This window comes from Myodes glareolus, chromosome 9 (assembly GCF_982192425.1).
Source record: "Myodes glareolus chromosome 9, mMyoGla1.1, whole genome shotgun sequence".
NCBI lineage: Eukaryota > Metazoa > Chordata > Mammalia > Rodentia > Cricetidae > Myodes > Myodes glareolus.
In genome coordinates, this window is record NC_142034.1 from 35,488,523 (window position 1) to 35,505,441 (window position 16,919).

At 39.2% G+C, this 16,919-nt stretch overlaps 1 protein-coding gene across 7 annotated transcripts in view; it reads right to left on the reverse strand.

Moving 5' to 3' along the window:
* Trim37 (tripartite motif containing 37) overlaps nt 1-16,919 on the reverse strand; it is a 131,270-nt gene that overhangs the window by 99,766 nt on the left and 14,585 nt on the right. For 6 of the 7 annotated variants that reach the window (XM_048446790.3, XM_048446787.3, XM_048446789.3 and 3 more), the window contains exons 6-9: nt 15,455-15,577; nt 13,941-14,064; nt 9,242-9,309; nt 1,265-1,389 (exon numbers count right to left, since the gene is read on the reverse strand). In XM_048446790.3, the coding sequence (XP_048302747.1) occupies nt 1,265-1,389; nt 9,242-9,309; nt 13,941-14,064; nt 15,455-15,577 (440 nt within the window). The remainder of the gene's footprint in view (nt 1-1,264; nt 1,390-9,241; nt 9,310-13,940; nt 14,065-15,454; nt 15,578-16,919) is intronic. The other variant, XM_048446788.3, reaches the window with a different exon arrangement.

The following is a 16,919-nucleotide window of genomic DNA, read 5'->3' on the forward strand; positions in this document are numbered from 1 at the left end:
GGGTAATAATTCATTTTTAATAGTTCAATGACACAGTGCGACTCTACATATGGTGTTGAAAGGAATTTGAAGAATCGACCCAAACTGAAAAATCAAAAAAAGTACCAAGATTGCAAACTTTTTCTTTTCTTTCTTTTTTGTTTTTTGTTTGTTTTTGAGACAGGCTTTTTCTGTGTAACAGTCCTGGCTGTTCTAGAACTCACTTTGTATTCTAGGCTGACCTTGAACTCACAGAGATCTGCCTGCCTCCGCCTCCCAAGTACTGGGATTAAAGATGTGCACCACCAACCAGCTACAAGCTTTTTCTATTAATTGCTTCCTTCCACTTCTTTTAAAATCTGGAGCTACTATGTCACCTTTATAATTTTTTGGTATCCTATCTACTTTTATGTTTTGATTAACAAGATACACATTAATTGAAAAGGCAAATAAAAGAATGACTAGGGTCTTTGAGGGGGCGCAGCAGTAAAGGCCCTTACTGCCAAACCAGACCATCAGAATTCAATTCCTTAGATCAAATGCTGCAAAGTGAGAACAGATTCCCCAAGCTGTCCTCTGGCCCTCAAGAGCACCACAGCATTCAGAAACCACTTCCTACCTACATACAAAGGAAAGAAAGGAAGTGTAGAAAGTAAGATAGTTGTTTTCTATGGAAAATGGAGCTTTGATTAAAGATGTATCTAATTCCCTTTCAGTTTCCCTTTACCATCAAAAGTATGAGGCCATCACAGTCTTAACGGTTATGCTCTTTCTTTCCACCACGTAGATTCTGGTAAACCAATCCAGGACATGAAGTAAAAGAGCCTTACCCACTGAGCCATCTCAGAGGCCTTTCATTCTGAGATCAGATTTATGAGTTTACCAGATTATATCACTGTAATTATTAACAGTACCTTTAAAGGAGATGGTTAGCTAGTAATGTTAGCACACACCTGTAACCCCAACACTTAGGAGGTGGACATAGGAGAATCAGGAGTTCAAATCCAGCCTCAGTTACTTAGTGAGTTTAATTAAGACTACCCCCAGCTACATGAGACTATTTCTTAAATGAGTTGAGAAAAACAGTTTATTCAGCATCTCTTGAAGTCACTTCCATTCTCCAGAATACTTTCTCATGTTTCCTTAATAAATCTACATTTGATCTGTTTAATAAAAAGAAAAGAAAATGAAAGGAAAAGGAAGAAAAAGAAAAACTAGCATATTCAAGTCCATACCTTTATATATTCAAACTTAAAATGAAAATAAAAATTTAAAACTGTTATACCTGGTAAAGTCTGGTGGGACAGGTGTAGTAACAAAGGACGCCATGGGTTTACGGTGGACTTGCTGGAACATCATTAGGATCTCTGAGCTCTTAGATATCAGCTCGCTCTTACTGCAAGACCGCAACTGCGGGAGGAAAAAACAGTATCTCAACCAACAAAAATATTGTTCAATGACACTTCAAAATTTTTTAATGGGTCAGGTGTAGAAGCCCATACCTCTAACCCCAGAATTTGGGATACAAAGGCAGAAGAATTGTGTGAGTTTTATGCCAGACTGGTCCACACTGCAGTTCCAGGCCAGTCTGGGCCTACATATCAAGATCCAGGTTAGCCAGGCCCACACAGTAAAACCTTCCCCCAAATAAATAAGAGAATTTTAATTAAGAAAAATTGAGGCCAGGTGTGGTGGTGCACATCTTTAATCTTATTCCTTGGAAGATAGAGAAGCAGATATCTGTGAATTCAAGGCTAGCCTAGTCTACATAGTCAGTTTCAGAGCAGCCTGGAAACTAAAGACAGTTGAGAAGAATTAGCCTCTCCAAGGGATGAGCCCCTTAAATGGCTTTCCAATACAAAGTTCAGTCCTGAAGTCAGACACACAAACAACAAAAATGTATCCAACAGAGTGTGTTTTTATATAACAAAGAAAAAGGAGTTACCAAAGTGGGGAATCTTGGGAGTAGAAGGGAAGAGATGTGAGAGAGGATGGAGGAAGCAAAGGAATAGAGGCAAGTGGTTATATTTAATTATAATATAAATTAATTAATTATATTTTAATTAAAATATATTAAAAATAACATTAAAAAAACAGTGAATAATTACAAAGCTTATCTGATTATTTAGTGAAAAAATAGTCAGGCCTTGGTGGTGCATGCCTTTAATCCTTGCACTCAGGAGGCAGATGCAGGCAGATCTCTGTGCCAGCCTGGTCTACAAAAGTGAGTTCCAGGACAGCCAGGACTGTTACACAGAGAAACCCTGTCTTGAAAATCCAAAAAAGAGAAAATAAATAACTTTCAGGAGTAGGGATGTAACGGCTGGTAATAGTTCTTGCCTAGCATGCAAGGAGCCCTAGGTTTAACCCACAGCTGAGCAGAAACTGAGTCTGTTAGCACACACTTGCAATTTCAGCACTTGGGAGGGTAAAGGATTAGAAATTCAATGATATCCTACAGTTCTATGAGGAAACTGAAGTCAGTTTGTGCTTACATGAGACTCTACCTAAAAATAAATAAATATAATAGGAACTAGAGAGTTGGTTCTGTGGGTAAGAGCATTCACTGCTCTTGCAGAAAACCCAGGTTCTGTTCCCAACACCAACATGGTGGTTCACAGTTTTCTATAGCTCCGGTTATAGGAGATCTGGTACTCTCTTCTGGCTTCCTTAGTACCAGACACACATGTGGTACATACACAAGCAGAAATTATCACATACATACAAAATAAATTTAAAGAAAAAAAATTAAATTGCAAAGTGGGTTTGAAAAATTAAGAAACTGCAGAATCTAGGTTTCTTTGCAATTTAGCAACTAAATCACTACATTTATGGGATTTTAATAAAATCTCTATTTTAGGGTTAAGTAAAAAGCAACTGCAAATATATGTTCACACTGATACAGTTAAACTACTTTATATATTAATGAGCAGATACTCCTTTAACAACAAGTATTTCTAATTAAATGTGGCCTCTAGAAATGCTAATGTCATTCACATATATCACAAACAATCTTGTCAGTTCTTGAAATATTAAAGTCAGAGATAAAGAATGAGAAATGTGGGCTAGAGGGTTGGATAGATGGCTCAGAGGTTAAGAACACTGACTCCTCTTCCAGAGGTCATGAGTTCAATTCCCAGCAACCACATGGTGGCTCACAACCATCTATAATGAAATCTGGTGCCCCCTTCTGGTGTCCAAGCATAAATGCAGGCAGAATACTATACATAATAAATAAAGATATATTTAAAAAGAAAGAAAGAAATGTGAGCTAGAGAGATGGCTCAGCACTCAAGAGCCCTTGCTTATCTTGCAAGAGACCTGGGTTTGGCTCCCAGCACCCATATGGTGACTCACAACAACTCATAACTTCACTCCCAAGGATTCTACCTCCCCTTCTAGCCTCTCAAGAACCAGACATACATGTGGTGCACATACATATACGTAGGCACTCAGACATACATAACATATCAAATAAACCCTTTATAAAAAGGAATGAGAAATCCAATGTAGTAAAATATGTATGGCCATTAAAAGACTATGGATTTTCAATGAAAGAGATATCTTGATAGAGGAAGCCATTAGGGGAAAAACTTGGGGCTAGGGAAACTCCTAGGAATCCACAAGGATAAACCCAGCTAAGACTCCTAGCAATAGTGGATACACAGACTGAACCAGACTGCCTCCTATAATCAGATTAGTGATTACCCTGATAGTCATCACAGAACCTTCATCCAGTAACTGTTAGAAGCAGATGAAGAGATCATCCATGGCCAAGCACTAAGTCAAGCTCTGGAGTGTGTGTGTGTTTGTGTGTGTGTGGGGGGGGGGGGAACAGAGACAGAGAGAAGGGATTATATGAACAAGGGTGGGTCAAGATCATGATGGAGAAACCCAGACAGCTGACCTGAGATAGTGGGAGTCCATGCATTCTGGACTGAAAGCTGGGGAGCCTGCAGGGGACCAAACTAGGCCTCTGAATGTGGGTGACAGTTGTGTGCCTTGGTCTTTCTGTGGGGTCACTGGCAGTGTGACCAGAATCTATCTCTGGTGCATGAACTAGTTTTTTAAAGCCAATACCCTTGACGCAGCGATAAGGGGCTTGGTCCTGCCTCAACTTGATATGCCAAGCTATGACTCACCATGGGAGGCCTTACCCTCTCTGAAGTGAGGAGGGAGGGGGAACTGTGATTAATATATAAAATGAATTGAGAAAAAAAAAAGACTATGGATTTTGAATTAAAAAAACCAGTCTGAAGTTCTAGCACTTTACACTATAATTTGGAATAGTATCTGCCACTGTTTGTTTCAACTGGCTACAAAGATCATGAGGCAGCTTTGCAAAACTATGTATTATTGGCCAGACAGTGGTGGTGCACACCTTTAATCCCAGCACTCTGGTGGCAGAGGCAGGAGGATCTCTGTGAGTTCAAGGCAAGCCTGGTCTACAGAGTGAGTTCCAATACAGCTAGGGCTGTCTAAAAAACAAAGAAAACAAACAAACAAACAAGCAAACAAAAGCCCTGTGTATCATTATGGATTGAAGTATATCTTTTTTCATCTATAATTTTATATGATGTGGGCCCAAACCTCTAGTCCTCAACTGTATATGAAGATGAGCTGATTTAGCTAAAATGAGGTAAGCAGAGCTCTCAGCACACAAATATTTCTGTGAGACCTCAGGAAAAACAAAACCCGATAGCGCTTTGGTCTTGAACTGCCTGAATCTAGAATTATAAGATTTCTGCTGTTCAAGATCCCATTCAGTGGGATTCCGTCATTCCAGCTATAGCAAACAAATACAACTTCAAAGTTCTCTATGGATGACATTCAATTTACCCAAAGGGGCAGGTGCTACAGAATGTCACCAACCTATAGAGCTACTGGAGGAGACAGAACATTTAAGAGGTGATGGCTCAGGTTAAAAGCACTGGCTGTCTTCCAAAGGCCTGGGTCTAATTCCCAGCACCTACATGGCAGTTCACTACTGTAACCCCAATCCCAGGGGATCTGGCATTCTCACAGACATACAAGCAGGCAAAACCCCAAAGTACATAAAGCAAGAAAGAAAGAAGGAAGGAAGGAAAGAAGGAAAGGGTGAAGGCCAATGGATCAAAGTTAGAACATATCTTGAAGGGCATATTAGAACTCTGGCCACTTTCTTCATTCCCAGTTGCAAGATAAACGTGTTCTTGCACCATGATGTACATACTGCCTTGCTATGACCCCCAAAGCAACAGAGGCGCTGGTCCATGGACCAAACCCTCTGAAACAGTGTGAAAAAAGGACTTTCTTTCTCTTAGTTTGCCAAAGTAACAAAAAGTTAACATAACCCTAGCTGAGATAAACAAGAAAGAGTTATAAAAACTTAACAAAAGAAAGAAAATAAAATTATAGGCCAAAGATTTGAAGAGAACTTCAACAAATATGGATGGCAAGTAAACATAAGAAAAGATTCTCAACACCATCAATCACAGGCAAATAGAAATTACAGCCATAATTAGAAACTTTACAAGAACAACTAAAATTAAGAAGATTTATTTCATGTGCTAGAAGTATTATTAAGTCAAACAATTCTGGTAGGAATAAAAAATGGGCAACTTTAATTCTGAAGACTACAGTTATTTAAAAAATAAAGGGCTGTCAGGCAGCGGTGCATGCCTTTAATCCCAGCACTCGGGAGGCAGAAGTAGGCAGAGCTCTGTGAATTCAAAGTCGCATGGTCTGCAAGAGCTAGTTCCAGGAAAACTAGGGCTATTACACACAGAAACCCTGTCTCAAATAAATATAAATAGATAATAGATAAAGGCCTGTACTTGGGACTGATGGCTCAGCAGTTCCCAACATGCACTATTCTCCCAAAGGACCAGATTCAGTTCCCAGCACCCACAAACACCTGTAGCTCTAGTTCCAGAGGGACCTAACCTCTTTAGGCACACACGCGCATGTGCATACACACACTACACACAAAATTAAAAATGAAACAAAATTTTCAAAAATTAAAAATAACTTTTAAAGTTTTTTACTAAAAATTTTTTCAGCCATTTACCATTTGACTCAGCCATCTGTATTAAGTGAACCTAATAAGAAGAGAACTATATACCCATGGGAAGATTTTTACAAGAATGTTCATAGTCACTTCACCAAACAAGCCTTTGTTGTTTACTTTATTTATCTATTTTTTATTTATTATGTACATAGTGTTCTGTCTGTGTGTATGCTTGCACATCAGAAGAGGGTGCCGGATCTCATTACAGATGGCTGTGAGCCACCGTGTGGTTGCTGAAATTGAACTCAGGACCTCCAGAAGAGCAGTCAGTGCTCTTAACCTCTGACCCATCTGTCTAGCCCACCTTTGTAGTTTATAATCTGCCCAAATGAACATAATCAGTTGAATGAAAAAGTAAATGTGATGTTTATCTAAAGAGAACACTAAGCAATAGAAATGAAAGAATTATTGGTGCATTCAGTACTATGAATGAAACCAAAAGTAATTTTTCTGAAAGAGACTAAACATAAAATGAGTGTATGAGAGTTCATTTTTTCATATAATTACAGAAACGAAATTGGGAGCTACATGGAGAGAAGGGAAGATGAACAAAGTAAAAAGATGTATAAAAATAAATATATATGTAAACCATGTAACAGTGATGGCTTTAAAATGCACACATTTGTCAAACGTATCAAATGACATACTTTCAACACATGTGCTATGGTTAACAGCACTTCAGTTGTTTAGAAACAAAATGCATAAATCCTCAGACACTCAGGACACTGCAGCTGCTCTACAATTACCCTGTTACACCTGCACACGGCACCAGATTCCTTGTCAGGGATAAACCAGTCTCTGGACTACTGTGCTGTGTGTGGGACACACTCCTGTAATTTCAGCACTTAGAAGGCTGAGTCAAGGGGATCATGAGAGGGAGACCCTTCTGTGTTACACGGCAAGTTTCAGGATACCATAGGCTTAGGTATCAAGATCCCATCTCAAACAAACAAGAATGAGTACTGAGAAGAAAATAAGAGAACTAAATACTATGCATGTAACAAACCTTACTAGCCAAACTGTCAATCAAGCATAAGGACAAAATATAAATGTTTTCAGACATGCAACAGAAAGTTCATTCTGATTAGCTATCCTGGGAAGCTACTGGAAGTGCAAAACAAAAGCAAATGAATAAACCAAGTCTATAGTAGCCACAGAAACTAAGAAATAAAGATTCAACACAAGAAAAGAAGAAAATTTCCATTAAAGAGACCCCTGGAGGGCAGCTGCACAACAGGTACACAGAAAAACACAAGCATTTCTATCTAGGCCAGTGAGGTGGCTCACTAGTAAAAGTGCTTACCACTCTGACCCAAGTTCAACTATCAGAATCATGTGAACAATCAAACATACACCTACCCCCTCACACACACTACACACACACACACACACACACACACACACACACACACACCTTTAAAACACAAGCATTAGAAAAAAACAAATTTGAGACAAGTGAATGTAACAGTATTTATGAGATATGTTTTATTTACTCTATTATGCTTATTAACTGACACCAATAAATTTGATGAGGCAAGAATTTTTGCCATTTTGTTCACTGGTATATCCCAAACATCTAAAATGGGGCTGGAGAGTCGTCTCAGCAGTTAAAAAGTGCATACTGCTCTTGCAGAAGTCCAAAGTAAAGTTCTCAGCACCGGCACTGGGTGGCTCACAACCAGCTATAAGTACAGCAGGGGATCTGATGCTCTCTTCTGGCCTCCACAGGAACTGGCACTCACATGCATATACCCACACATATATCTAAAATATTTTTTAAATCTAAAATCATACCTATTATCTAAACACAACAGGTATTTTCTCAATGCTAAGTTTAAGGGAAAAATCAATACATTTAGGTAAATGGCAATAATCATCTATCTTAAAGCTATCACTTACGTCATATGGAAAAATTTTACCTTTTATAAATTTGCAAATGTCTGTGGGCTATTCCCAACGAAAAAGCAATTCTAGCCAGGCATGGTGGTGGTACATACTTTTAATTCCCAGCACTCAGGAGGCAAAGACAAGCAGATATCTGAGAGTTTGAGGCCAGTCTGGTGTACATAGAAAGTTCCAAGTCTGTAAAAAAAAAAAAAAAAACCCTCCTATTTTCCTATTTTGACATATCATAAACCTTATTTAGAAAGTTTAACAATCAGATAATACCTACTCTATAAAAAAAAAATCCACTACAGCACACAATCTTTTGATGCCATAGTTTCTATCTCCTCCTTTCCCATTACTCCAGCAGAAGGTCTGGGGGAAATTTTTTTTTCCAAGACGGGGTTCTATAAATCAGTTCTATAAATCAGGCTGATCTCAAACTCTCAGAAACCCGCCTACCTCTGCCTCCCAAATCCTGGGATTAAAGGTGTGTGCCACCACCGTCCAGATGAGGGGAATATTTTAAAATAGAGCACAGTATCTTGTCCTGGTATATTAGTTACTTTTCGAATGCTGTTATAAAACACCATGACCAGTGAAACTTAAAAAAGGGAGGGTTTCCTTTGGGGTTTATAGTTCCAGAGAGAGAACAGTCCATCACCAACACGACAGGAAAGCATGACAGCAGGAAGGCCTGGCAATCAGAGCTGGAAGCTGAGGGCTGGGCACTCACATCTCCAATCACAAACAGGAAGCAAACAGAGCAAACAGGGGTGAGAGTGAGGGGTTGGTGGAAGCCTTTAAACCTCAAAGTCCACTGTAAGTCATACACTTACTCCAGTAAGGCCACACCTCCTAAGCCTCCCCAAACACCACTACCAACCAGGGACTAATTCAAATGCCTAATGATATGAGACATCTCATTCAGTTCACCACACCTTGTGATCAAAGCCCTCAGTAAACAAAGGCAAGTGTGCCAAAAGTCTGAGGCCACCTTAAGCCACAGTATGATATCAATGAATGAATCAATCAATGAATGAATCAATGAATACCTACGTAAGTAGATAGGGAGATAGACAGACAGACAGAATAGGGATAAAGAAAAGATAAATATATTATTTTATTGAGATGAAGTCTAGCTACTTACTTTGTGACTAGGATGGCCTCAAAAGTTCTATATAGCATAGGCTGGAATCAAACTCATGATCCTTTTGTCTCAGCCTCCCAGAGATTACAGCTGTATAATCCATGCTCAGCCATGACTATTTCATTCTATTTAATATTTAAGGCTCACTCAGCAGCACATAAACAAATGTATTTCATCACCTGATGCTCTACCTCCTGAAGTAAAGATTCCAACAGCTCTGTTTCTTGAGTAAGAGATGTCTTCTGACCTGTTTAAAAAGAGCAAAAAACAACATTCAGGTTCACTACAGACTTAAGAGTGAGATAGTGTCCTATGAACATATTCAGTTAAGAGACCCACAGCAACTGAGCAAAACTTCATTACTTACCCCAATAACTTTCCTAGAGCTTTAAGAGGCTGAATATAATTGTCTTTTAGGTTTTGAGACAGGATTTCTCTGTGGAACAGCCCTGGCTGTCCTGGAATTCAACTCTGTAGACCAGACTGGTCTTGAACACACAGAGTCACCTGCCTCTGTCTCCCAAGTGCTGGGATTCAAGGTGTGCACCACCACCGCCCAGCAAAATGTAGTATTTTTAAAAGGTAGCTGTGAAAAAGAACATTGGAGGTAACCCTATTTTTAGGCAAAATTCAATTTAGGACTACAAAATTTATCTTAAAAGTTTACAGGGCAGGGGTTAAAGTTTGGTAGAATGCTTGCCTGGCATGCACAAAGCTCTAGGTTAATGCTTATCTGGGTGTAAACCTGGTATGGGGAAATTTTTAATTTCAGAAGCACTCAGGAGATGGAGACAAAAGGATCAAGAATTCAAGGTCATCAGCAGGTAGTACACACCTTTGATCCCAGCACTCAGGAGGCAGAAGTAGGCAGATCTCTGTGAATTTGAGGTCAGCCTGGTCTACTGAGGAAGTCCTGGGACAACCAGGGATACACAGAGAAACCCTGTCTTGGTGTGAGGGGGAGACAAAGTCATCCCATCCCATATACCCAGTGAAAGAAAAACCACAAAGTAAAATAACTTTTCATGATAAAAAAAAAAAGTAATTCAAGCTGGGCAATGTTGATGCACACCTCTAATCCCAGCTCTTGGAGGCAAAAGCAGGAGGATCTTTAAGTTTGCCTGGTCTACTGAGCAACATTCAGGACAGTCAGGACTACACAGAGGAACTCTGTCTTGAAAAAAACAAAATAAATAAAGAAATAAAACAAAAAATAATTTTAAAAAAACACACAAAGGCAAAGCCAATTATTTAACTGGGAAAAAACCCTAACTCAAGAAGTTGTTCAATTATGACATCAAGAGACCCTGGAGCTGGCTCAATGAGTAAAGTACTAGCTCCAGGAGCATTAGGACCTGGCAAGGACAGCAGTATGTGCCTGTAACTCCAGGGCTGGAGGGTGAAGGGAACTCAGTGATCAGTCAGGACACCCATAACAGCATCCTAGGCTCAGTGATGGATAGAGATACAGTCCCAAAACAATAAGGTGGAGAAACTGGAGAAAGAGCTCAATAGTTAAGAGTATGTACTGCTCTTGGAGAGGACCAAGTTTGGTTCCTAGCACTCTTGTCAGGGCAGTTCACAACTACCAACTCCAGCTCCGGGTGGGGATAATCAAATGCTCACTTCTGGATTCTTTGGGCACCAGCATTAACATGTACAAATATCCACACAAAATTAAAAATAAATAAATCTTTAAAAAGTAAAAAATAATAAAAAGGGGTTGGGAAAGATACCCAAAACTTTAACCTTTAACCACTACATATGCACATCCAAGGTTTTGTATTTACACACACATGCATATACCACAAATACAGACATATATTTCTTAACTAAATTTTAAAAATCTAAACTGCTGATATACTTGATTTTTAGTTGATTAAAGAGGAAAACTTATAAACAAAAGGCAAGACTACATGCAAGCATGCATTTGATAATTATTCAAAATCATATTAAAAGTAAAAAATACTTTAAGTAGCTAATTTGTCTTAATATTATTATTATTTTTTAACCAAACAGGCATAGTGGTGCTTTTAATCCTAGCACTCAGCAGCAGAGAGAAGTGGATCTCATCTCTGAGTTTGAAGCCAGCCTGATCTTCATAGTGAATTCCAGAACAGCCAGAAACTAGTAAGACCGTGTCTCCAAGAAAAAACAGAGAGGTCAATTTTAATCTTTTTTTATTGTGGGAGGTGGGTGCCATTCATGCCACAGCATGTGTATAGCAGTCAGGGGGCAACTTTGGGAGTCAGTTCTCTCCTTCCACCAAGTGGGCTGTGCAAATTGAACTGTTGGGGCCTTTACTGGCTGAGCCATCTTGTCAAATAGGAGTTTTTTCTTTTTTGGAAGGACATGGTGACAAAACAGGTTTTTCTCTGTGTAGTTCTAGCTGTTCTGGGACTCACCAAGATCTTCCTGCCTCTGCATCCTGAGTGCTGGGATCAAAGGTATGTGACACCACTGCCTGGCAGGAATCTTTTTTTAATTGTGTGTGTGTGGGGGTGTGGGTATGTGTGTGTGGCGGTGTGTATGTGTGTGTGTGTGTAATGTGTGCCATGTGTAATGTGTATTCTGAGGATTACTATGTATGTAGAGTTGGTTCTCCCCTTCTACTTCTTTTGCTTTTGCTTTTTCAAGACAGGGTTTCTCTGTGTAACTTGAGAGTCTGTTCTGGAATTTGCTTTGTAAACCAGGCTGGCCTCAAACTCACAGAGACCCACCTGTCTATGCCTCCCGAGTGCTGAGATTAAAGGCGTGCGTCACCACCGCCTGGCCCCCTTCTACTTCTATGCGGATTCATGGGCTTGAACTCAGGTCAGCAGACTTGCATAACAAGCTCTTCATCAAGAGTCGTCTTCCCAGCTGGTTTTACTTTATAAAAAGGCTTTCATGGTGTAGCCTAGAGGGGTCCTCATGAACCACCTGCCCCAGTCCCTTGAATGCTACAACTGATTGCAGGTATGTATCAACATCGTTAAAGACTCATTTTCAAGTCTTGCTGAGCGTGGTAACCCACACCAGCGATGGCAGTTAGAAGGTAAAGCAAAGAGGTCAACCTGGGCTAAAAAGTGAATATGAAAAACCAGCCTGGACCATTCAGTGAGACCCTGTCTCAAAACAAGGTAAACTGACAAAATATAATATAAAAGCTCCAATTTAAACTTCAGCCCTGTGTGGTCTGTTAAAGGTAAAGAGTTGTTTTTTTGTTTGTTTGTTTGTTTGTAAGGCAGGGTTTTATATACCCCAGACCAGCTTTGAACTAACTATATAGGAAAGCACATGACCTCAAACAGACCTGGTCTTCCTGCTTCCAATTCACAACTTTTGGAATACAGGCATGTGTCACCTCTCCTAGTTCCAAACAGATCTAGAAGCCTGAAAAAAGTAGAACTAATTCATGCACATGACTGACTGCAGCTGTGGACCTAAGCGCACTCTGATTTTCTCTTGCAGATTTCTTCTAATTGCTCCACTGGGTGAATGAACAGTATCATTCAATCTAAAAGAATACACACACACACACACACACACACACACACAGAGAGAGAGAGAGAGAGAGAGAGAGAGAGAGAGAGAGAGAGAGAGAGAGAGAGAGAGAGAGGGGAAAGAGACAGGGTTTCTCTGTGTAACTGTCCTGGCTGTTTTGGAACTCATTTTGTAGACCAGACTGACCTCAAACTCAGAAATCAGACTGCCTCTGCCTCCCAAGTTCTGGGAAATAAAGGTGTGCACCACCATGCCAAGCCTAAACAATATATTTTAAAACTACCACTTTTTAAAAAATAAAAAACAATCTGAAGTCAGATTGTATAAATTAATAATATGAAAACAACCATGAACTAAGGCAGGAATACCCAAACTGAAAGATACAATGAAAACCTTGGGAAAGAACAGAGCATAAAATATTGCTATACCTTATTAAGGATTATATATATCATTTTGAGTCATAATAAAAATTATAAAGCTAGTTGTATCAGTAAAACACTGCATAATTTAAGATTACAGTTTAAGCCAGTTCTAGACCAGATTGGTTGAGGTTACACAATGAGAGTCTATCTTTAAAAAGATAAATGAACAAACTAACAATAATCAAAAAAAAAAAAAAACAACCCAAGAAGAATGAAAAAACCTTTGAAGAACCCAAAGAGTAAGCAATATGATTAAATATAATTTATATTTAAGGTAAGATCTACGTAAAATCAAACACCTTGAATTTAAAACTCTCAGAAAAAGCTAAGATGGCTCATATTTACAAACATCAGCATTTCACTCTTTCCTTTCCCCAAGACAGTGTCTCTCTGTGTAGCTCTGGCTATCACAGAACTCACTCTGTAGACCTCGAGCTCATAGAGATCCACCTGCCTCTACCTCCTGAGTGCTGGGATTAAAAGTGTACGCCACCACCACCCAGCTTAGTATTTCACCTTTTTTTGTTTCTCTGTAGCTTTGGAGCCTGTCCTGGAACTAGCTCTTGTAGACCAGGCTGGCCTCGAACTCACAGAGATCCGCCTGCCTCTGCCTCCCAAGTGCTGGGATTAAAGTCAACAACACCCAACAGTATTTCACTTTCAATGAAGACAGAATAAAAGGAAAAGAGACATTGATAGTGATTTTTTTTTTCTTAGTTATAGAAGAAAAAAAGCTACCTATTCACTGAGGTTCACAGACTATCTAGGATTCTCATATAGTGCCTATGAAAAAGTTTTCTCTTTGATAATTTCTCAATAGAAGTCAGATTTGTAGTCCAGATTATACAGCATGGAGCTGCCTAAAATCTTAAGATTCCTTTTAGTCCTAACAACTCATCAATTTACTCCTAAAGACTGCGGCACAAACAAGGTCAGGGTACCAGGCTCTCCAGCAGACTAAAGTACTCACCCATGAGCGTTATGAGCTTATTCTTCAACTGCGTATCTAACCGTGCAATCATCATCTCCACTGCATTCCTAATTTCCCGAACACGCTCGTCCTTTGCATTTCTTACAGCTTCTACGTTTCTTTCCTGGAAGATAAACAAGAACATAACGCAAACATTGTGATTACTCTTAAAATCCATTAATTACTTTTTTAAAATTCATAGCCAAAATTTTAATTGTTTGTACTGCACAGGTAAAGATGCTTTAAAAAAAAATCCATAAATTTGGGGTCAGAAAGTTGGCCTGGGAGGTGAAGATGATTGTCACCCACCCTGACAACCTGAACACAATCCCTAGAATCTACATGGTAGAGAAAAAAACAATTCCTTCAAGATGTCCTCTGACTTCCGAACACAGGTCATAGTAGGTAGTAGGGGCACGTACAAACGTACACGCACGCACACACAGACACGCACACAAGCACACAGACACACAGACACACACACACACACAGAGCCATGGCGGCTCATAACCAACTATAACTCTAGTTCCAAGAAATCCAAAGCCTACTTCTGAACTCCAAGGGCACCAGGCATGCATATGGTGCACACACAAACACAAAGGCAAAACATTCATACACATAAAACAAAAAAATAAATCAAAAAGAATAAATGTTTTAAAATACTTCACTAACTAGAAGCAGAATCCTCCCAAAAGCTGGGGATTGAAAAACTGAATGATTACAAAGTCAATACTGGGGCTGGGTAGATGGCTCAGTTAATAAAGTGCTTGCTATGTGAGTATGTGAACCTAAGTTTGACTACCAGCATCCACATTCAAAAGTCAGTGCTGTGGAGGCAAAGAAGGGGAGGGGGTTCTCTAAGGTTTGCTGGCCCACCAGCCTCGACTAATTGTTGACTACAAATTTGCAGCAAGAGACCCTGAGGAATGATACCCAAGGATGACCCAGGCCTTTGCATGCACCACTACCCCAGCAAACACAGTGTCAATAATAGCACTACTTAGACATCAATTTACCCAATAACAAGTAGATTTTTCTAATTCGCTACTGATTCTCTATCTCTAAAGAACAATTCCTGGGTTAGAGAATTGGCTCAGAACCTTAAGGGAGTTGCTGTGCAATCCTGACAACCTAAGTTCACTCCCCAGAATCCACAAAGTTGTCCTCTGACCTCCATATGTGCACCATAGCAAAAGTACGCCCACACAGTTACACATACACACAATAATAAGAAAAAATACATTTGATCTTGAAAGAAAGAAGTAAAAAGGCAATTCTAAGGCTCCAACTGATCCCTATATGCCAGAGTGATGGGTACAAATTCTTCTACTGTTTGAAGCTGACTGAGACTTGAGGTTTATTGTCCCATCAATCTTTGAACTTTGAAAATCTTGACATCTAAGTTATATGACTCTCATGTAACATATAAACTATATGACTTTCAACATATAAATTATATAATATACATTATAGAATCAAAAAAGGTTATCAATCTCATGTAAAAGTAATCTTACCACTTCTTGAACTAAGCTGATCAGTTCCATGAGACGCCGACGAAGTTTGGCTACCTCTTCATTCACTTTAGTGACATGCTGTTCATAAATTTCTGCCAAAGGTTTAAACGTGTGTCCACCATGCTACAGAAGTCAATATGAGTAGTGTCAGGAGGTTTCATGCACTCCAGCTACATTTACATTTCTCTTTAGCATTCTATGGACAACAATCAACTAGTAAATATTTTCAAATGAATTTCATCTTTTATATCACCATTATTTTCTTAACAAAAGCCAGTGCTCCCAAAAACTTACCTAGAAAAATGTAGCAAATCCATCAAAAATCTAAATACTAGACAGTCATGGCAAAACATACCTTCAATCCCACCACATGGGAGACAAAGAATCTCTGAGTTCAAGGCTAGCCTGGTCTACAAAGAGTTCTAGGACAGCCCACAGAGAAACCCTGTCAGGTGTATCTTGTTTAACAAAAGCATCCCACCATGGTCTTTGATGTGTAAATTCAAAAAAATTGTGAATTTGTTTTGTTTTGTATTTATATGTATGAAGCCTTTACCTGAATGTCTATGTATGTATACTACATGTACACCTGGTACCCACAGAGATCAGAAGATGCCCTGGAACTGGAGTTATAGATGGTTATATAGATGAAGTTATGGATGGTTATAAGCCATCATGTAGGACTGGAAATTGAACCCAGGTCCTCTGCAAGAGCAACAAGTGTTCTAAACTGTTGAACCAACTATTCAGCTATATGATGTGGATTTTTTTTTTCCATCAAGACAGAGTTTCTCTGTTATCGAAACCGACTTGCTCCCAGGGTTTGGTTAGGTTGCCTCAGAGTAGCAAAAGGGGTCTCAGGACAGCTCTAACCTGAGGAAAAGACTCACATGTTTGGAGCTCCAGTCATGTCTCTTTATAGTTCTGCTTTAATTTCTTAGTTCTAATTCTCTATCTTAACTCCTATTCCAATTCTAATTCTCTGTTACAAATGTCTGTTCCAATTCATTCTTGTTGTAATTACACTCTTTTCTTCATTTTCCTAAATTTTTCTTTCCTTCTACATTCTTTACTCTTCCAATCTTATTAATTCCCAATCTTATTTCTTATGCTGTTCCAATTCCCAAGCATGTGTACGTGTGTGTGTGCTTGTGTGTGTGTGTACGTGTGTGTGTGTGTTAACATTCACTCATTAACAACTTGTTAGTAATAAAAAAACTACAAGGAAAATTCTCAGGGCACAGGCATTCTTTGAAGATATGTAGCACAACTTAATCAACTGGTTTGTAGCTCACCACAGCTGCAGCCACGAGGAGCTCTCAGTCACCTCTTAAAGGGCCGCTACCACGGCTAAAAAGGGAAGAAACTAAACCAATGAAGAGACCTAAGGAAGAGGCAAAGAATTTGTGTACTATTTTATATTTCTTAAGTGTGGTTAAAAAATAATATCTGGACACGATTAATC